This window comes from Panthera leo, chromosome B2 (assembly GCF_018350215.1).
Source record: "Panthera leo isolate Ple1 chromosome B2, P.leo_Ple1_pat1.1, whole genome shotgun sequence".
In the NCBI taxonomy this organism is placed as follows: Eukaryota; Metazoa; Chordata; class Mammalia; order Carnivora; family Felidae; genus Panthera; species Panthera leo.
In genome coordinates, this window is record NC_056683.1 from 25,347,977 (window position 1) to 25,362,762 (window position 14,786).

Sequence of the window (14,786 nt, forward strand, 5' to 3'; positions counted from 1 at the left end):
CATGGATCTGAGCCCCACATCGGGCTCCACGCTGACGGCGTGGAACCTGCTTGAGATTCTCTCTCCCTCTGTCTCTGCCTCTCCCCTGCTGACATTCTCTCTCTCAAAATAAATACACTTAAAAAAAATTATTATAGAATACTCAGAATAGTGATTTGATATAAAAAGTTAAAGGCTGTCAGCCTTAAAAGAAAAAGGCAACTTTCACTTCCAGGAAGATGGAGTAGGCATACTTTTCCTTATTTCTCCCTCTAAGCACAAGAACCCCTAGATATCACATATGAAACAAACATAAAAAGAGTCTGAAAGAAGGAAAGACAAAGGCTGACAAACTAGGGACTTTGGGATCTGAGGAAAGACATGACAATGTGTTCATTTAGGATTTCTTTTTGCCTCTTAGATCCCAGACTTGGGCTTAAAGAAGCTGGCAACCCAATGGAAAAAAAAAAAAATCCTAATTAAATAAAGCCTGATCCTTTGAGCCAAAGGACTAAGCAAAGAGCATCCTAGCAAGACAAAAGACCTTTAGTCAATAACCACTCTCCAGGCAAACATCACAGAAAATACTGTAGCTCCATTCCCAACCTCACCAGCAAAGGCCAGGTAGGTAGCTGAGACTTCCAACCTCATGAGACAGTAACAGGGTATACCAACACCCCTACCGGGGTGATGTCAGAGAAGGCCAAAAAGGAAGCCAGGACTTTCCTTCTTGCCAGATGGTAATGAGCACTCCACTCAGTGGTGTCAATGGACTACCAGGGAAGACTGGACTTGCACCCTTACTTTGTAGTTGTAAGGTGCCCCTATTCATTCCAATGGAGAAGTGTCAGAAAAGGGCTAGTGGGAGTCAGAACTTTCACTTCCATTGCAGTGTCCATGGAGACCAGGTGGACTCCATTGGAACTTCCACCCTCACCAGTAAAAAGAAGCCCCACCCCCCACCCCAGGTGTCAACAGGGCTCAATAGAAAACCTGGACTTCCCTCTACCTGTCACAAAAAGGTAACAGTCATCCTTCCACTGCCAAAGCCATGTCAGAAAAGGCTGGCTGAAACAGAAGGCTTAAGGAAGATCCAGAATCTCATAACATTGTAAGAAAATGTATAAGTTTCAATAGAAAAATGACTCATCATACTAAGAACCAGGAATATCTCAAACTGAAGGAAAAAACATAATCAATAGATGCCAACACGAAGATATTAGAGATATTAGAATTACCTGCTTAAGGATTTTTAAACAGCCATGATAAAAATGCTTCAATAAGCAATTACAAACAAGCTTAAAACAAATGAAAAAACAGCTTCAACAATAAGCAATTACAAACAAGCTTAAAACAAATGAAAAAACAGCTTCAACAAAGAAAGAGAAGATATAAAATAAATTTCAATGAAATTTTTGAACTGAAAAATGTAATAAACCAAAATGGATAAATTCAACAGCAGAATAAAAGGGACACAGGAAAGTCAGTGAACTGAAAGACCAGAATGATAGAAATATACTAATCGGATCAAGAGGGAGAAAATAAACTGAGAAAAAAGTGTACAAAACCTCAGTGACAAGTGGAACTCTAACAAAAGTTCTAGTATTTCTATTAACAGAATCTCAGAAAGAAAGGAAAAAGAGAGCATGGCTGAAAAAAGTACTCTAAGAGATAATGGCTGAAAGCCTCTCCAATTTGGCAAGGGACACATGACCTAACAGATTCAAAAATCAAAACAAAACTCAAACAGAATAAACCCAGAGAAATTCATACCAAAACGAATAATAATTAAACCTCTGAAAGATAAAGAAAAAATCATGAAAGCAGTCAGAGAAAATACCTTACCTGTAAGTTAAAAAAAAAAAAAAAGAAAAGAAAGAAAAAAAGGATTTCTTAACTGAAACCATAGAGGCCAGAAGAAGTGGCACAGTATTTATTAGGTCCTGAAAGAGAAGAATTGTCCACCCAGAATCCCACACCCAGCAAAAATATCCTTCAGAAATGAAGGGAAGATCAAGACATTCTCAAATGAAGAAAAACTACAGTAATTTGTCCCTAGCAGACACACTCTAAAAGAATGGCTAAAGAAACTTCCTAAACAAGAAGGAAATGATTAAAAAAAAAAAAAAAAAAAGATACTTGGTATATCAGGAAGAAAGAACACATATGGTATAACTAAAAAATAAATAGGTGTTCTTTTTCCCAGTTTCAGCCGGTTCATGGCAGGGAACTTCCTCAAATCCTTAAGATATTCTAGGCAGTAAGAATTGTATGTTAATGAGATGGCTTCAGGCTGGAGGCATGGGGAGGAGAAGATAGATAGCTTCAGGATGGGAGCTGGTCACCAGAAAGACCTAGCTATTACTACAGGCTTGGAGCTTTCATTACACCTCCCTGACCTACAGTGAGCCGACAGAGACTGGAGATTGAGCCCACCAATGATTTAATCAATAATGCCTAATTAAGCCTCCATGAAAACCTGTTAACAACAAGGTCTGGAGAGCTTCCAGGTTAGTGAATACATTGAGTGGGTACATTTTTGGGAAAGGGGCATGCCCAAAGAGGGCATGAGAGCTTCATGGCACACCACTCCCACCACCAATAACTTGCTTAATGAAATCTCTTCCCTTGGCTGTTCCTGAGTTGTATCCTTTATTATAACCCAGTAAATGTAAGCAAAATGTTTCCTGAGTTTTATGAGTTGTTCTAGTGAATTACCGAACCTCAGGGGGTAGTATGAGGACCTTCAGATTTGTATTTGATGGGGCAGAAATGTGGGTAGCCTGGGCACCCTATCTGCATCTGGTATATAAAGTGGGGACAATCTTACAGCAGGACTAAGCCCTTAAACCTGTGGAATCTGACAATAACTCCAGGTAGTCACTGTCAGAATTTAATTGAATTCTAGAGTACCCAGTTGTGACTCATTTGGTGTCAGAACTAGTATTACAAAAAATACCCCACAACACAGTGATAAAAAATATGGCTAAATACAATAGGCTTTCCTTCTCCTTTTGAATCTTCTAGACTATGATTGATAGTTGAAGAAGAACTGTAACAATGTCAAAGTATTATAAATGTATGTAGAGGAAATATTTAAGGCAATTATATACAGAGGAAAGTAAAGAGAAGTAAAGGAAGTAAAGTGTTTATACTTCATTTAAACTGGTAAAATAACATTAGTAGACTGCAATAAATTATGTACAGATGGTATAACACCTAGAGTATCCATTAGGAAAACTATGCTCAAAAATATTGTCAGTAAATTCAAATGGGATTCTAAAAATGTTTAAGAATGCACAGGAACATAGCAAAAAGAAAACAGAGAAATGAAAAACAGAAAGAACAGAAAACAAGACAAAATGGCAAACATGAGCTCTAACATAACAATAATTACATTAAATGTATATGGTCTAAAAACACCAATCAAAAGACAGACATTGGCAGAATAAAGAAATGACCCAAGTATATGCTGTCACAAAAAACTCACTTCACATATAATTGATTATAGGTAGTTGAAAGTAAAAAGATGGAGAAAGATGTATCATGTTAACATTAATAAAAGGAAAGAAGGGTGGCTATATTAATATCCAAAAAAGTAGACATCAGAGCACAGATGACTACTGGAGACAAAAAGGGACATTTATATAATGATAAAGGATCAATCCATCAAGACACAGCGATCCTAAATATACATGTGCCAAACAACAGAGATGTGAAATCTATAAAGCAAAAGATGATAAAACGAAAAGCAGAAATAGACAAATTCACAATTCTAGTTGGAGATTTGAACATTTCTCTCAACGATTTAAAGTACTAGAAAAAACATCAGCCAAGGTATAAAAGAACTCAACATTATCAACAGGATCTAATTGAGATCTACAGAATACCCTACCCAACAACAGCAGAATAACCCATTTCTTTCAAGTGTCCACAGAACATATACCAAGATACACCATATCCTGGACATAAAATAAGCCTCAATAAATTTTAAAGGTTGAAACACACAGAATGTGTTCTCTGACTATAATGAAATCAAGCCGAAGATCAATAACTGAAAGATAACAGGACAATCTCCAAACTCTTGGAAACTAAACAATATACTTTTTTTTTTTTAATCTTTATTTATTTTTGAGTGAGAGACAGACAGTGTGAGCAGGGGAGGGGTAGAGAGAGAAGGAGACACAGGATCTGAAGCAGACTCCAGGCTCTGAGCTGTCAGCACAGAGCCCAATGTGGGGCTCGAACGCACAAACCATGAGATCATGACCTCAGCCAAAGTTGGACGCTTAACCAACTGAGCCATCCAGGCTCCCCAACAACATACTTCTAAATAATGCATAGATCAAAGAGAAAGTCTTGAAAAATTTTAAATGCAATTAAATAAATGAAAGTAAAAAAGAACTTATCAAAACTTGTGGGGACATAACTAAAGCAGTGCCGAGAAGGAAATTTATGGCATTACATACATATTAGAAAAAAGAAAAGGTCTCAAATCCAAATCAATAATTTAACTTCCCATCTCAAGAACCTAGAAAAAGAAGAACAAAACAAACAAAAAGTAGAGAAAGGAAATGATAAGGAACAGGGGTCTGTTAGAAAACATAAAAACAATAGAGAAAATCAATGAAACACAAAGCTGGTTGTTTGAAAAGATCAATAAATTGATAAACCTCTAGGAAGACTGACAAAGGAAAACAGAAGACATAAATAACTAGTACCAGGAATGAAACAGGGCATATCACTACAAACACTGCAGATATCTAAATACTAATAAGGGATACTACAAACAACTTTACATATATAAATTTGACAGCTTAAATGAAATATATAATTTCCTCAAAAAATACAGACTATCACAACTAGAACTACCAAGCTACTTGGTATACTACTCTGATATAAAACATACTACTCTGATGTAAAACAGATCTGGATAGCTCCTATACTATTAGAGGAAATTAACTTCACAATTTTAAACTCTCAAAAAAGAGGGGTGCCTGGGTGGCTCAGTCAGTTGGGCATCCACTTCGGCTCAGGCCATGATCTTATGGTTCATGTGTTCAAGTCCCACATCGGGCTCTGTGCTGACAGCTCAGAGCCTGGAGCCTGCTTCAGATTCTGTGTCTCCCTCTCTCTCTCTGTCCCTCCCCCACACACGCACATGCAGACTCTCTTTCTCTTTCTCTCTCTCAAAAAAGGAATAAACATTAAAAAAAATTTTTTTAACTCCCAAAAAAGAAATTTCCAGGCCCAGATGGTTTCATGGGAGAATTCTATCAAACTTTTAAAGAATTGACATCAATTACATCCATTCTCTTCCAGAAAATAGGAGGAAAAACTTGTCAATTTATTTTATGAAGCCAATATTGACCCTGATAGCAAAACCAGACAAAGGGGGGCACCTGGGTAGCATAGTCAGTTAAGCGTCTGACTCTTGATCTCAGCTCAGGTTATGATCTCATAGTTCATGAGTTCAAGACCCATACTGGGCTCTGTGCTGATGGTGTGGAGCATGCTTGGGATTCTGTCTCCCCTTCTTTCTGCCCTCCTCCACTTGTGCTTTCTTTCTCAAAATAAATAGATTTTAAAAATTAAAAAAAAAAAAGACAATATAAAAACCAGAAAGCTATAGACCAATATCCTCATCAATATACATGCAAAAGTCTTAAAAAATACTAGCAAATGGAATTTAGCAATAAATAAAAAGAATCATACACCACTACTGAATAGGTTTTATTCCTGAGACGCAAGGCTGGTTTGGTACTCAAAAATCAGTGTTAATGCCCCATCCTAACAGTTTAAAGAAGCGAAATAATGACCATATCAATCAATGCGGAAAAAGCAGTTGACAAAATTCAAAACCCATTCATGATAAATTCTCAGAAAAATAAGAACAAATATGGTGAACTTCCTCAACTGATAAAGAGTATCTACTAAATACCCATAACTAACATCATACTTCATAGTGAAAGTCCAAATGCTTTCCCCAAATACTGAGAAAAGATGAGGATATCTGATTTCACTGCTCTTATTTAAGATAATGCTAGAAATTCTAGACAATATGATAAAGTAAGAAAAGGAGATAAAAGTCATATAGATCAGAAAGGAAGAAATAAAACTGTCCCTATTTGGAGATGACATGAAAATCTAAAAAAAGATCTCTAAAAAACTCCTGGAATTAATAAGTGAGTTCAACAGAGTCATAAGATACAAGATTAACATACAAAAAAAAAATCAACTATATTTCTATATTCTAGCAATGAGCAAATGGACACCTAAATTTAAAATACAAACTATTTAGGGGCGCCTGGGTGGCTCAGTCGGTTGAGTGTCCAACTTCAAGTCAGGTCATGATCTCGCGGTCCGTGAGTTTGAGCCCCACGTTGGGCTCTGAGCTGATGGCTCAGAGCCTGGAGCCTGCTTCCGATTCTGTGTCTCCCTCTCTCTCTGCCCCTCCCCCGTTCATGCTCTGTCTCTGTCTCAAAAATAAATAAATGTTAAAAAAAAAAATTTTTTTTTAATAAAATACAAACTATTTATAATTTGTCAAAAAAGAAAATATATAGAACTCGCATGCTGAAAACTATACAACCCTGATAAAATAAATCAAAGAAGATATAAATAAATAAAGAGACATATTGTGTTTGTGGATTTGAAGGCTTGATATAGTAAAGACCTCAGTTCTCCCCAAATTGATATACTGATTTAACACAATTTCTATCAAAATTCTAGTAAGATTTTTTTTTTCGTAGGTACAGACAAGATTTTTCTAAATTTTATATGGAAAGACAAAGGAACTAGAGGAGCTGAAAGAATTTTTTAAATAAAGAATTTATTTAATTCTACTAAATTTTAAGACTTATATCACTATATTAATTAAGACTGTGGGTACTGACAGAGGGGAGATGCATGGAATAGAGATACACCAGAATACAGAACCCAGAAATATACCCATACAAACATCCCAACTGATTTCTGCCAAAGAAGAAAAAGCCATTCAATGGAGGAAAGATAGACTTTCAAACAAATGGTGCCTGAACAAGTGGATATTCATAAGCAAAAAATGAACTTCAAACTAAGCCATGTACCTTATACAAAAATTAATTCAAAACGGATGTGGTATTTTTCCAATAAAATATAAACTGAAAACTGCCAAGAAGGACAACCAAATATTTAGTTCTGTGCTACTGTTCTTTGGTTAGCAATTAAAAATTTTCCTGGACAATTAGAAAAAAAATATATAGAAAAAAAATATACTTAACACAGAATTAAATGTAAAACTGTAAGAATTTTAGAACAAAACACATGAGAAAATCTTTGAGATCTAACACTGACAGTGTTCTTAGGCTTGACATCAAAGTACAATCCATAAAAAGGAAAAATCAATAAACTAGACTTCAAAAACTTTTACTCTATGAAAGATGCTGCTAAGAGGATAAAGAAACCCTTATACGTTGGAAGAAAATATTTGCAAACCACGTATCCAATGAAGAAATACTATATATAATATATAAGGAGCACTCAAAATTCAACAGTAAAAAACAAAGCAATCAAATGAGAAAATGGGCAAAAGACATAAAGCACCAAAGCACATAAAAAAATATTCAATGTCCTTAGCCATTAGAAAACCCACAAAAAAGCAATCATGAAACTACCATACAACCTAGCTATCTCATTCCTGGGTATTATTCCAGAGAAATAAAGACATATATCCACACAAAAACATGTAACAATGAATATTTACAGCACTGTTAGTTATAACAGCCAAAAACTAGGAGCAAACCAGATTTCCTTTGAGGAGTGAATAAATAAACTGTTGTACATCCACACCATGGAATGCTACTCAGCAACAAAAAGGAACAAATCATTGATTCAAACAACCACTTGGACAAATCTCTAGGGAATTATGGTGAGTGGCAAAAAGCCAATCCAAAGGGATCCCAAAAAGTAGTTTATGATTCTATCCATGTAATATTTGTGAAATGACCAAAATGATAGAGAACAGATTCATGATCACCAGAATGTGAAGGAGAGGGGTGGGGCTGGGGAGAGAGTAGGGTTGGCTATAAGAGGGCAACATAAGAGACCCTTATGGTGATGGAGATGTTCCATATCTGACCGTATCAATGTCAGTATCCTAGTTGTGATACTATACTATATACAGTTTGGCCAGATGCTATCATTGGGGTAAACTAGGTAAAAGGCATAAGGGATGTTTCTGTGTTCTTCCTTTTTTTTTTTTTTTTTTTTTAAGATTGTTAAGTAGGGGTACCTGGGTGGCTCAGTAGGTTGAGCATCTGACTTCAGCTCATATCATGATCTCATGGTTCAGTTCATGAGTTCAAGCCCCACATCAGGTTCATTCCTGTCAAAACCAGAGCCCATTTCAGATCCTCTGTTCCCCTCTCTCTGCCCCTCCCCCGCTTGTGTGATTTTTTTTTCTCTCTCTCTCTAAAAAATAAACATTAAAAAAAGAAGAGATTTTTAAGTAATCTCTACACCCAACCTGGGGCTTGAACTTACAACCCCGAGATCAAGAGTCGCACACTCTACCAACTGAGAAAGCCAGACTCCCCTCTGTCTTTTTCTTACAACCACACATAAATCTATAATTATCTCAAAACAAGAAATATAATTTAATTTTCATTTTTTAAAGTTTATTCAATTATTTTAAGGGTGGGGAGGCAGAGAGAGAGGGGGGGAGGGGGAGAATCCCAAGCAGGCTCCACACTGTCAATGCAGAGACCAATGCAGGGCTCAAACCCATAAACCATGAGATCACGACCTGAGCTGAAGTCAAGAGTCGGATGCTTAAAAGAATGAGCTGCCTCAAGAAATTTAATTAAAAAAAAAAAAAGAAAAAGGCATGGAAGAAGAGAAGAGACCAAGCCAGGAGAAAATTCAGGCTGACTAAGAGAATAAGAAAACAAGCAAGTAAATTAAAGTACCACTCTAATCCTTGGTAGTAGTGGTAGATGAGGCTTTAATTCTGTTTCCTCATAGCAGAAATATGAAAGTAAAATGCTTTGTAGGCTCCTAAGTGACTTCTTACTATTTATTTTGTCCTCACCTGATTTTCTTTCCTCTGATTTCCATTTTTCCTCTGCCTCTAGGATCTTAGCAAGATCCTAGGTAACCTAGGGGTATGAGAGGAGGTACAAGATGTGGCAAACATCCATATCCCTTGCCCTCTCCCTCCACTACAGGCCCAATCAAAATGACAACATACATCTTCAAATATGTCAGCTACACAAGGGGAGGGAGAAGAAAGAAAAGAAGCTACGAAATAAGAAGGCCAGTGGAAGCAACCCAGGTATCCACCAACAGATGAATGGATAAATAAAATGTGGTATATACATACCATTCAGCAAGAAAAAGGAAGGAGATTCTGACATGTGCTACAACATGGAGGAACCTTAAAGACATTATGCTGAAAGAAGCCACGTACAAAAAGATACTGTATGATTCCACTTATATGAGATACCCAGAGAGGTCAAATTCCTAGAGATGGAAAGTGAGAATGGTTGGTTGCCAAGGGCTGGGGGAAGGGGAATGGGGAGTTGGTATGTAATGGGTACAGAGCTTTGGTTTGGGAAGACAAAAAAGTTTTGGAGATGGACGGTGGTGATGGCTGCACAACACTGTGAGTGTACTTAATGCCACTGAACTGTACACTTAGAGAAGGTTGAAATGGTAAATTATGTGTTATGTATATTTTAACATAATTTTTTTAAAAGTTCTATGAAAAAAAAAGAAATGAGGGCCTTATATGCCTTCATGCTTTTTGAGAGGCCTTTTTAATTGAACAAAATGTTTGAAATCTAGAAAAGCAATCTGAAATCACAAGTAGAGCTCAGTTTTTTAAAAACTTAGAGCAACTTTTTGATAACGTCTTACTAAGAAAATGGCCTCGTAGGCAATGTATATAGCCATAAAAGCTGCTCTTACCAGCAAATGTTGGCCGAACTTCTGGATCTGCCTCCCAGCATTGCTTCATGATGCTGATAATCTCCTCTGGGCAGTACTCAATGATGTCTTCCACATTTGGTCTGTTCCCAGATTTAATGCAGATTATCAACTGCTGCTCACAGATAGCATCTATAAAGCAAAGAGGGATTTAAGTTGACTTTTTCTCAGGTCCTAAATGTCTTAGGCAGGAAGATCACAGGGTTTGGACAAGGCTGGATGTCTCTCTGCCTGGGGTGTGTTTTCAGTAGGGCTGTCTCATTCCTTAGGGGCAGAATGACCCTCTGACATGGTCCACCGCCCAGATGATCAAACAACATCTTAACCTCTGGAGATGAAAGACAGAATTCACACCAAAGAGGTCTCCTGGTAGAACAAATAGAATATGTGACTAAAACCAATGGCATACTTCAGATTTTACTATAAAGACAAATAAGGTACAGCTCTTACCTGTAAGGAGCTCAGTTTATTGAGAGTAACATAAAATATAGAGTGATAATTGCTATTTAAAAAGTAAGCACAAAGGTTTCTGCTAACACAACCATGACTAGAGGGTCAGAGAAGGATTTGCTGAGTCTAGAAACATAAGTGGGATTTATCCATGTAAAGAATCAGGAAGGAGGACTCAGAGAGGAGGATTCTGGGCTAGGGAAGCAGGATATGAATAGACTGGAAGTCCCCCAAATCATAATGTAGCCCAGGAATTATGAGTAGCTCACCATAACTGGGCAAAATGACTAAAGAAAGACAGGTAAGGAATGAGGCTAGAGAAAGATGGAAAAGCTAAATCAGAGAGGGCTTTGTATTCCATACTGAAGAATTTGAACTTTATCCTGAAGGCCCAGTGAGCCTTGGAAAGATTTCAAAAATATGAGTGAGATGGTCATACTTGCCTTTTAGGACAACCAGCGTGGCTGAAGTGTGAATGGGGAATGGCATGAGCAGCCATCAGCAGAAATACGGAGGGTCTGAACTACATAGAGTCTGGTGGGGATAGAGAGAAGTGGATGGATTCAAGATGTAGCCTGAATCACATATAATCTTGAGTTCATAGGTTTAAATGTGGGATTGCATGTGGGAGACAAGAGGCAAAGCTAAGACTTAGACGTGAAATGCTTCTGGCCCAACAACTAGGTAGGGTACAGGGGGTGGGAGGAGAGAGGGTGATGCCATTTTCTGAACATGAGAAGAGCAGAGCCAAGTGGACTACACAGAGAACATGTAGATGAATCTGTTTGAGGGCATGTTGCTTTGGGGTTCCTCTGGTATGTGTAATAGATACAACAGATAAGTGGATATCCAGGCCAGGGCTCTAGATAAGAGATTTGAGAGGCCTTGGCAAAGTGGTGATCATTAAACCAGAGGAGCCAATAATCACCCAAGAAAAGGGGACCAGGAAATGTCCAGTAATTTAGGCACTTAACAAACTGAGGAATGAGTACTGTATCTTCTCCTGCATGAATGTCTTTCTCATCTTTTTATTCTTAATTCCAATTAAAGTGCCCATAGTAAGTACTGAAAAGATATAATTCTTATCTATTTGCTTGTTTGTCTATTTATTTATTTAGAGTGTGAGTGTACACAGGGGAGGGGCAGAGAGAGAAGGGACAGAGAGAATCCCAATCAGGGATCCCTAACAGCACAGAGCCCCAACACAGGGCTGGATCTCACGAATCATGAGATCATGACCTGAGATGTACAATCTCCAGAGTTAGAAGCTTAACCAACTGGGCCACCCAGGTGCCCCGAAAAGAAGTAATTCTTGAGTGAAGGAGCAAGCAAATGAATGAAAGTATGAGGCATATGTCTCCTAAGCAGAAGCAAGCAAGCTTTCCTGTCCAGGAAAAATCCTGGAATTCTACAATACCTTCCAAGCTCAGATACATCATCAAGGCTCCTATTTTTCCTGTGATCCCTGATTCCTAAACTGAGATTAATCATTCATTCACCACAAATGTACTGAACACCAACTGTGTTCCAGGCACTGTGTGTGTAGAGACTGGGGAAATAGCACTGACTCAATCAGATACCATCCCAGCCCTGGTATAGCTTATGGTCTAGTAGGTAAAAAGACGTTATAAATCTTAACTGATGTCATTGAAGGCCACTATTTCACTCAGCAGTTTTGATTAACACACAGATTTTACTCCTCTATAAACATCTTACTTTCATATGGCTCCTTATTCGCAAATATTGCCCAAAGTACTATGCCAAAGCTGTATACATCTGACTTCTCTGAGGGTTTTGCGTTGATGTCATTCAGATGCTCAGGGGCCATGTAGCAGAGGGTTCCACCATTTTTCTCGGGGGCGCTATTATTCATTTTTCTCTGCTCATTATTTTCTTCTTTAGTCAGTTTACTCCACGTCTTAAAGGAAGCCACACCAAGATCAGCTATCTGCAAGAGATCAAGCCAATGGGAGTGTTCTGTGAAAGCTATAAGCAAATCAGACTTGTCTTTAACTCTGGGGCTTATCTAATAGATGCAAGCTATAGTGAATTTCCTGAAGTGTTTACACTAGATAGGTTTAAAACAGCTACTTCTGAACAGACTCACAGAAATTTTGTGTCTCTTCAGCCATCTAAGAAAATCTCCCCTAAGAAATGTTCATGTGAAATTCTGGTATCTCAATTCTTATGCAATAAACCCAGGGAATTTGCTAGTAGGGTTGGGGGAGGGGGAGGAAAGAGGAAAAGCAGAAGTCATTTCTGACATGAACTACAGTAAAACATGTTTATTCTAATTCCTCATTTACTCTGCATATTTTTTTCAACGACTTCTGGGGCTAGGAATACAAGGTATTTTCTTCCCAGCAGATTTGTAGAGCAGATGGTGAGTAGGTACTGCACCTTCAATTTTCCCCAACGGTGTTCCAAAGCCCATGGATGCGAGAGTCTAAGGATTCCAAAGACACTGAGGAAAAGGATGGTAGTGTTACTTGTTTTGAGCTGGTAGTCTGAACCTAAGAGATGACAGGATGGGAAGGAGGAGAAAAACAGACAAGAAAGCAAAGAGAAAAATACAAAGGTCAGACACAGAACGAAGAGGGAGATGGCCGGATAAAATTACAGAACCACACGGTTAAGAAGAAATCAAAGGTGACAGTTTTACTTTTGCCTCTAGGAATCCAAGCATATAGGTATGAATTCCAGCACGGGATTGTCTAAAATCCAGAGATTCTAACATAAGAGATATATTAGAGGTAAGTTATTATTGTAAAGAAGGAACCTTCCTTTAAAGTCGTAGGATTAAAAATCTGTCCAAGATTAGAAGGAAGTGTTAGAAGCACAATCTTGTAGTAGAAGGATGCCTGCATAAGCAGTTCCTGAGTTCTCCCCCAAAAGCTGCTTCCCCTTTCAGATTCTCGCACTTGGATTCCTGTTGCCAAAGCCAATTAGACGTGATGTTCCATCTAGTTAAATCTTGCTCTTGAGTGAACAAAAGGAAAATCCTTTCCCTTTGTTCCCTTTACTACAATGGAAAAAGTTAGAATTAAAAAAAAACAAACAAACTGATACAAAATATAGATTAAAGTCAGTAAATAAATAAATAATAAATAAATAATATGGACTCCATCAAGTCCGTATCTTTCTTTTCAATCCTTGGCAGAACCTTCCAGCACCACCACCACCAGTTATAAGCTGAGTGAGGTCTTCCTTTAAGGTCTACCATGTGAAAAAATGGATCTATAGTGGAGAATTAAAACTAAAATCACCCCAATCTTCTAGAAACCTTTAGATTATGATTTACCTTAATGTGAAAGTCATCATCAACGAGGATATTTTCAGGCTTTAGGTCCTTGTGTATTACTCCTTCTCCATGTAAGTAGCACATTCCTTCAATGGTTTCCATAATTATCCTTCCTTTTACAGAAAGGGGGATACTGATCTAAAACAGTGATAGTTAAGTCTATGAAATGGAAAGGTAATCAAACAGGCCAAACCGACTGTTTTATTCAAGAGTACTGGGGTCTGAACCTTAGAACAGACAGATCTTCCTTGACATATAATGGGGTTACATCCCAAACCCATCATAAGTTAAAAATATCGTTAAATTGAATGTGTTTTAAACTAACCTAGTGAACATCATAGCTTAGCCTAGCCTATCTTAAAAATGCTCAGAACACTTATATTAGCCCTCGTTGGGCAAAATCTTGAACACAAAGCCCATCTTATAATAAAACATTGAACATCTCATGTAACTGACTGAATACGAAATGGCAAGTGAGAAACAGAATCGCTGTGTGACTAACCAAATGGTTGTGAGCATATCGGCTGTTTACTTGTGATCACATAGCTGACTGGGAGGTGCGGCTCATGGCCACTGCCCACCATCATAAGACAGGCTGGTACTGTGCGTCACTAGCCCAGGAAAAGATCCAAATTCAAAATTCAAAGTATCATTTCCAATGAATGCCTATTGCTCTGTCATAAAGTCAAAAAATTGGTAAGTCCAACTATCATAAGTTGGGGACCATCTGCAGTTACCAGGATTCCTTCTATTATGCTGTTCAGCACTGCTGTCATTTTAAAAGAAGTCCCCTTTTAAAGAAAGATCTCATCCCAGGTGCTAAGGGTACTAATGTTGTGCTCTGTCATGTAAAAATAAAATATTCATGCCAATATGGCAATATACTAAAATGCTGTAAAATTAAGCTCCTTGAGAGCAAAACATCACCACCACCACCACCATCATCATCATCATTCTAGAATGCATCCTGACTATCTGGCATGGTGCCTGGAATGTTTGTTGAATGATGGATAAATAAACAAAAAACAAGTATTTTTCTATAGTACATTACTATGTGCTACTATATATTAAATAGGTGAACAGTGTCACA

At 37.7% G+C, this 14,786-nt stretch overlaps 1 protein-coding gene and 1 long non-coding RNA gene across 6 annotated transcripts in view; one reads left to right on the plus strand and one right to left on the minus strand.

Annotated features, from left to right (window-relative positions):
- The window catches only part of RIPK1 (receptor interacting serine/threonine kinase 1), a 75,219-nt gene that overhangs the window by 9,590 nt on the left and 50,843 nt on the right, over positions 1 to 14,786 (minus strand). For all 5 annotated transcript variants that reach the window (XM_042938069.1, XM_042938072.1, XM_042938071.1 and 2 more), the window contains exons 4-6: positions 13,697 to 13,834; positions 12,112 to 12,343; positions 9,928 to 10,077 (exon numbers count right to left, since the gene is read on the minus strand). In XM_042938069.1, the coding sequence (XP_042794003.1) occupies positions 9,928 to 10,077; positions 12,112 to 12,343; positions 13,697 to 13,834 (520 nt within the window). The remainder of the gene's footprint in view (positions 1 to 9,927; positions 10,078 to 12,111; positions 12,344 to 13,696; positions 13,835 to 14,786) is intronic.
- On the plus strand, positions 69 to 9,333 carry LOC122219621. Its single transcript, XR_006202494.1, has 2 exons — positions 69 to 603; positions 9,186 to 9,333. It is a non-coding gene; the product is annotated as an uncharacterized LOC122219621 (long non-coding RNA).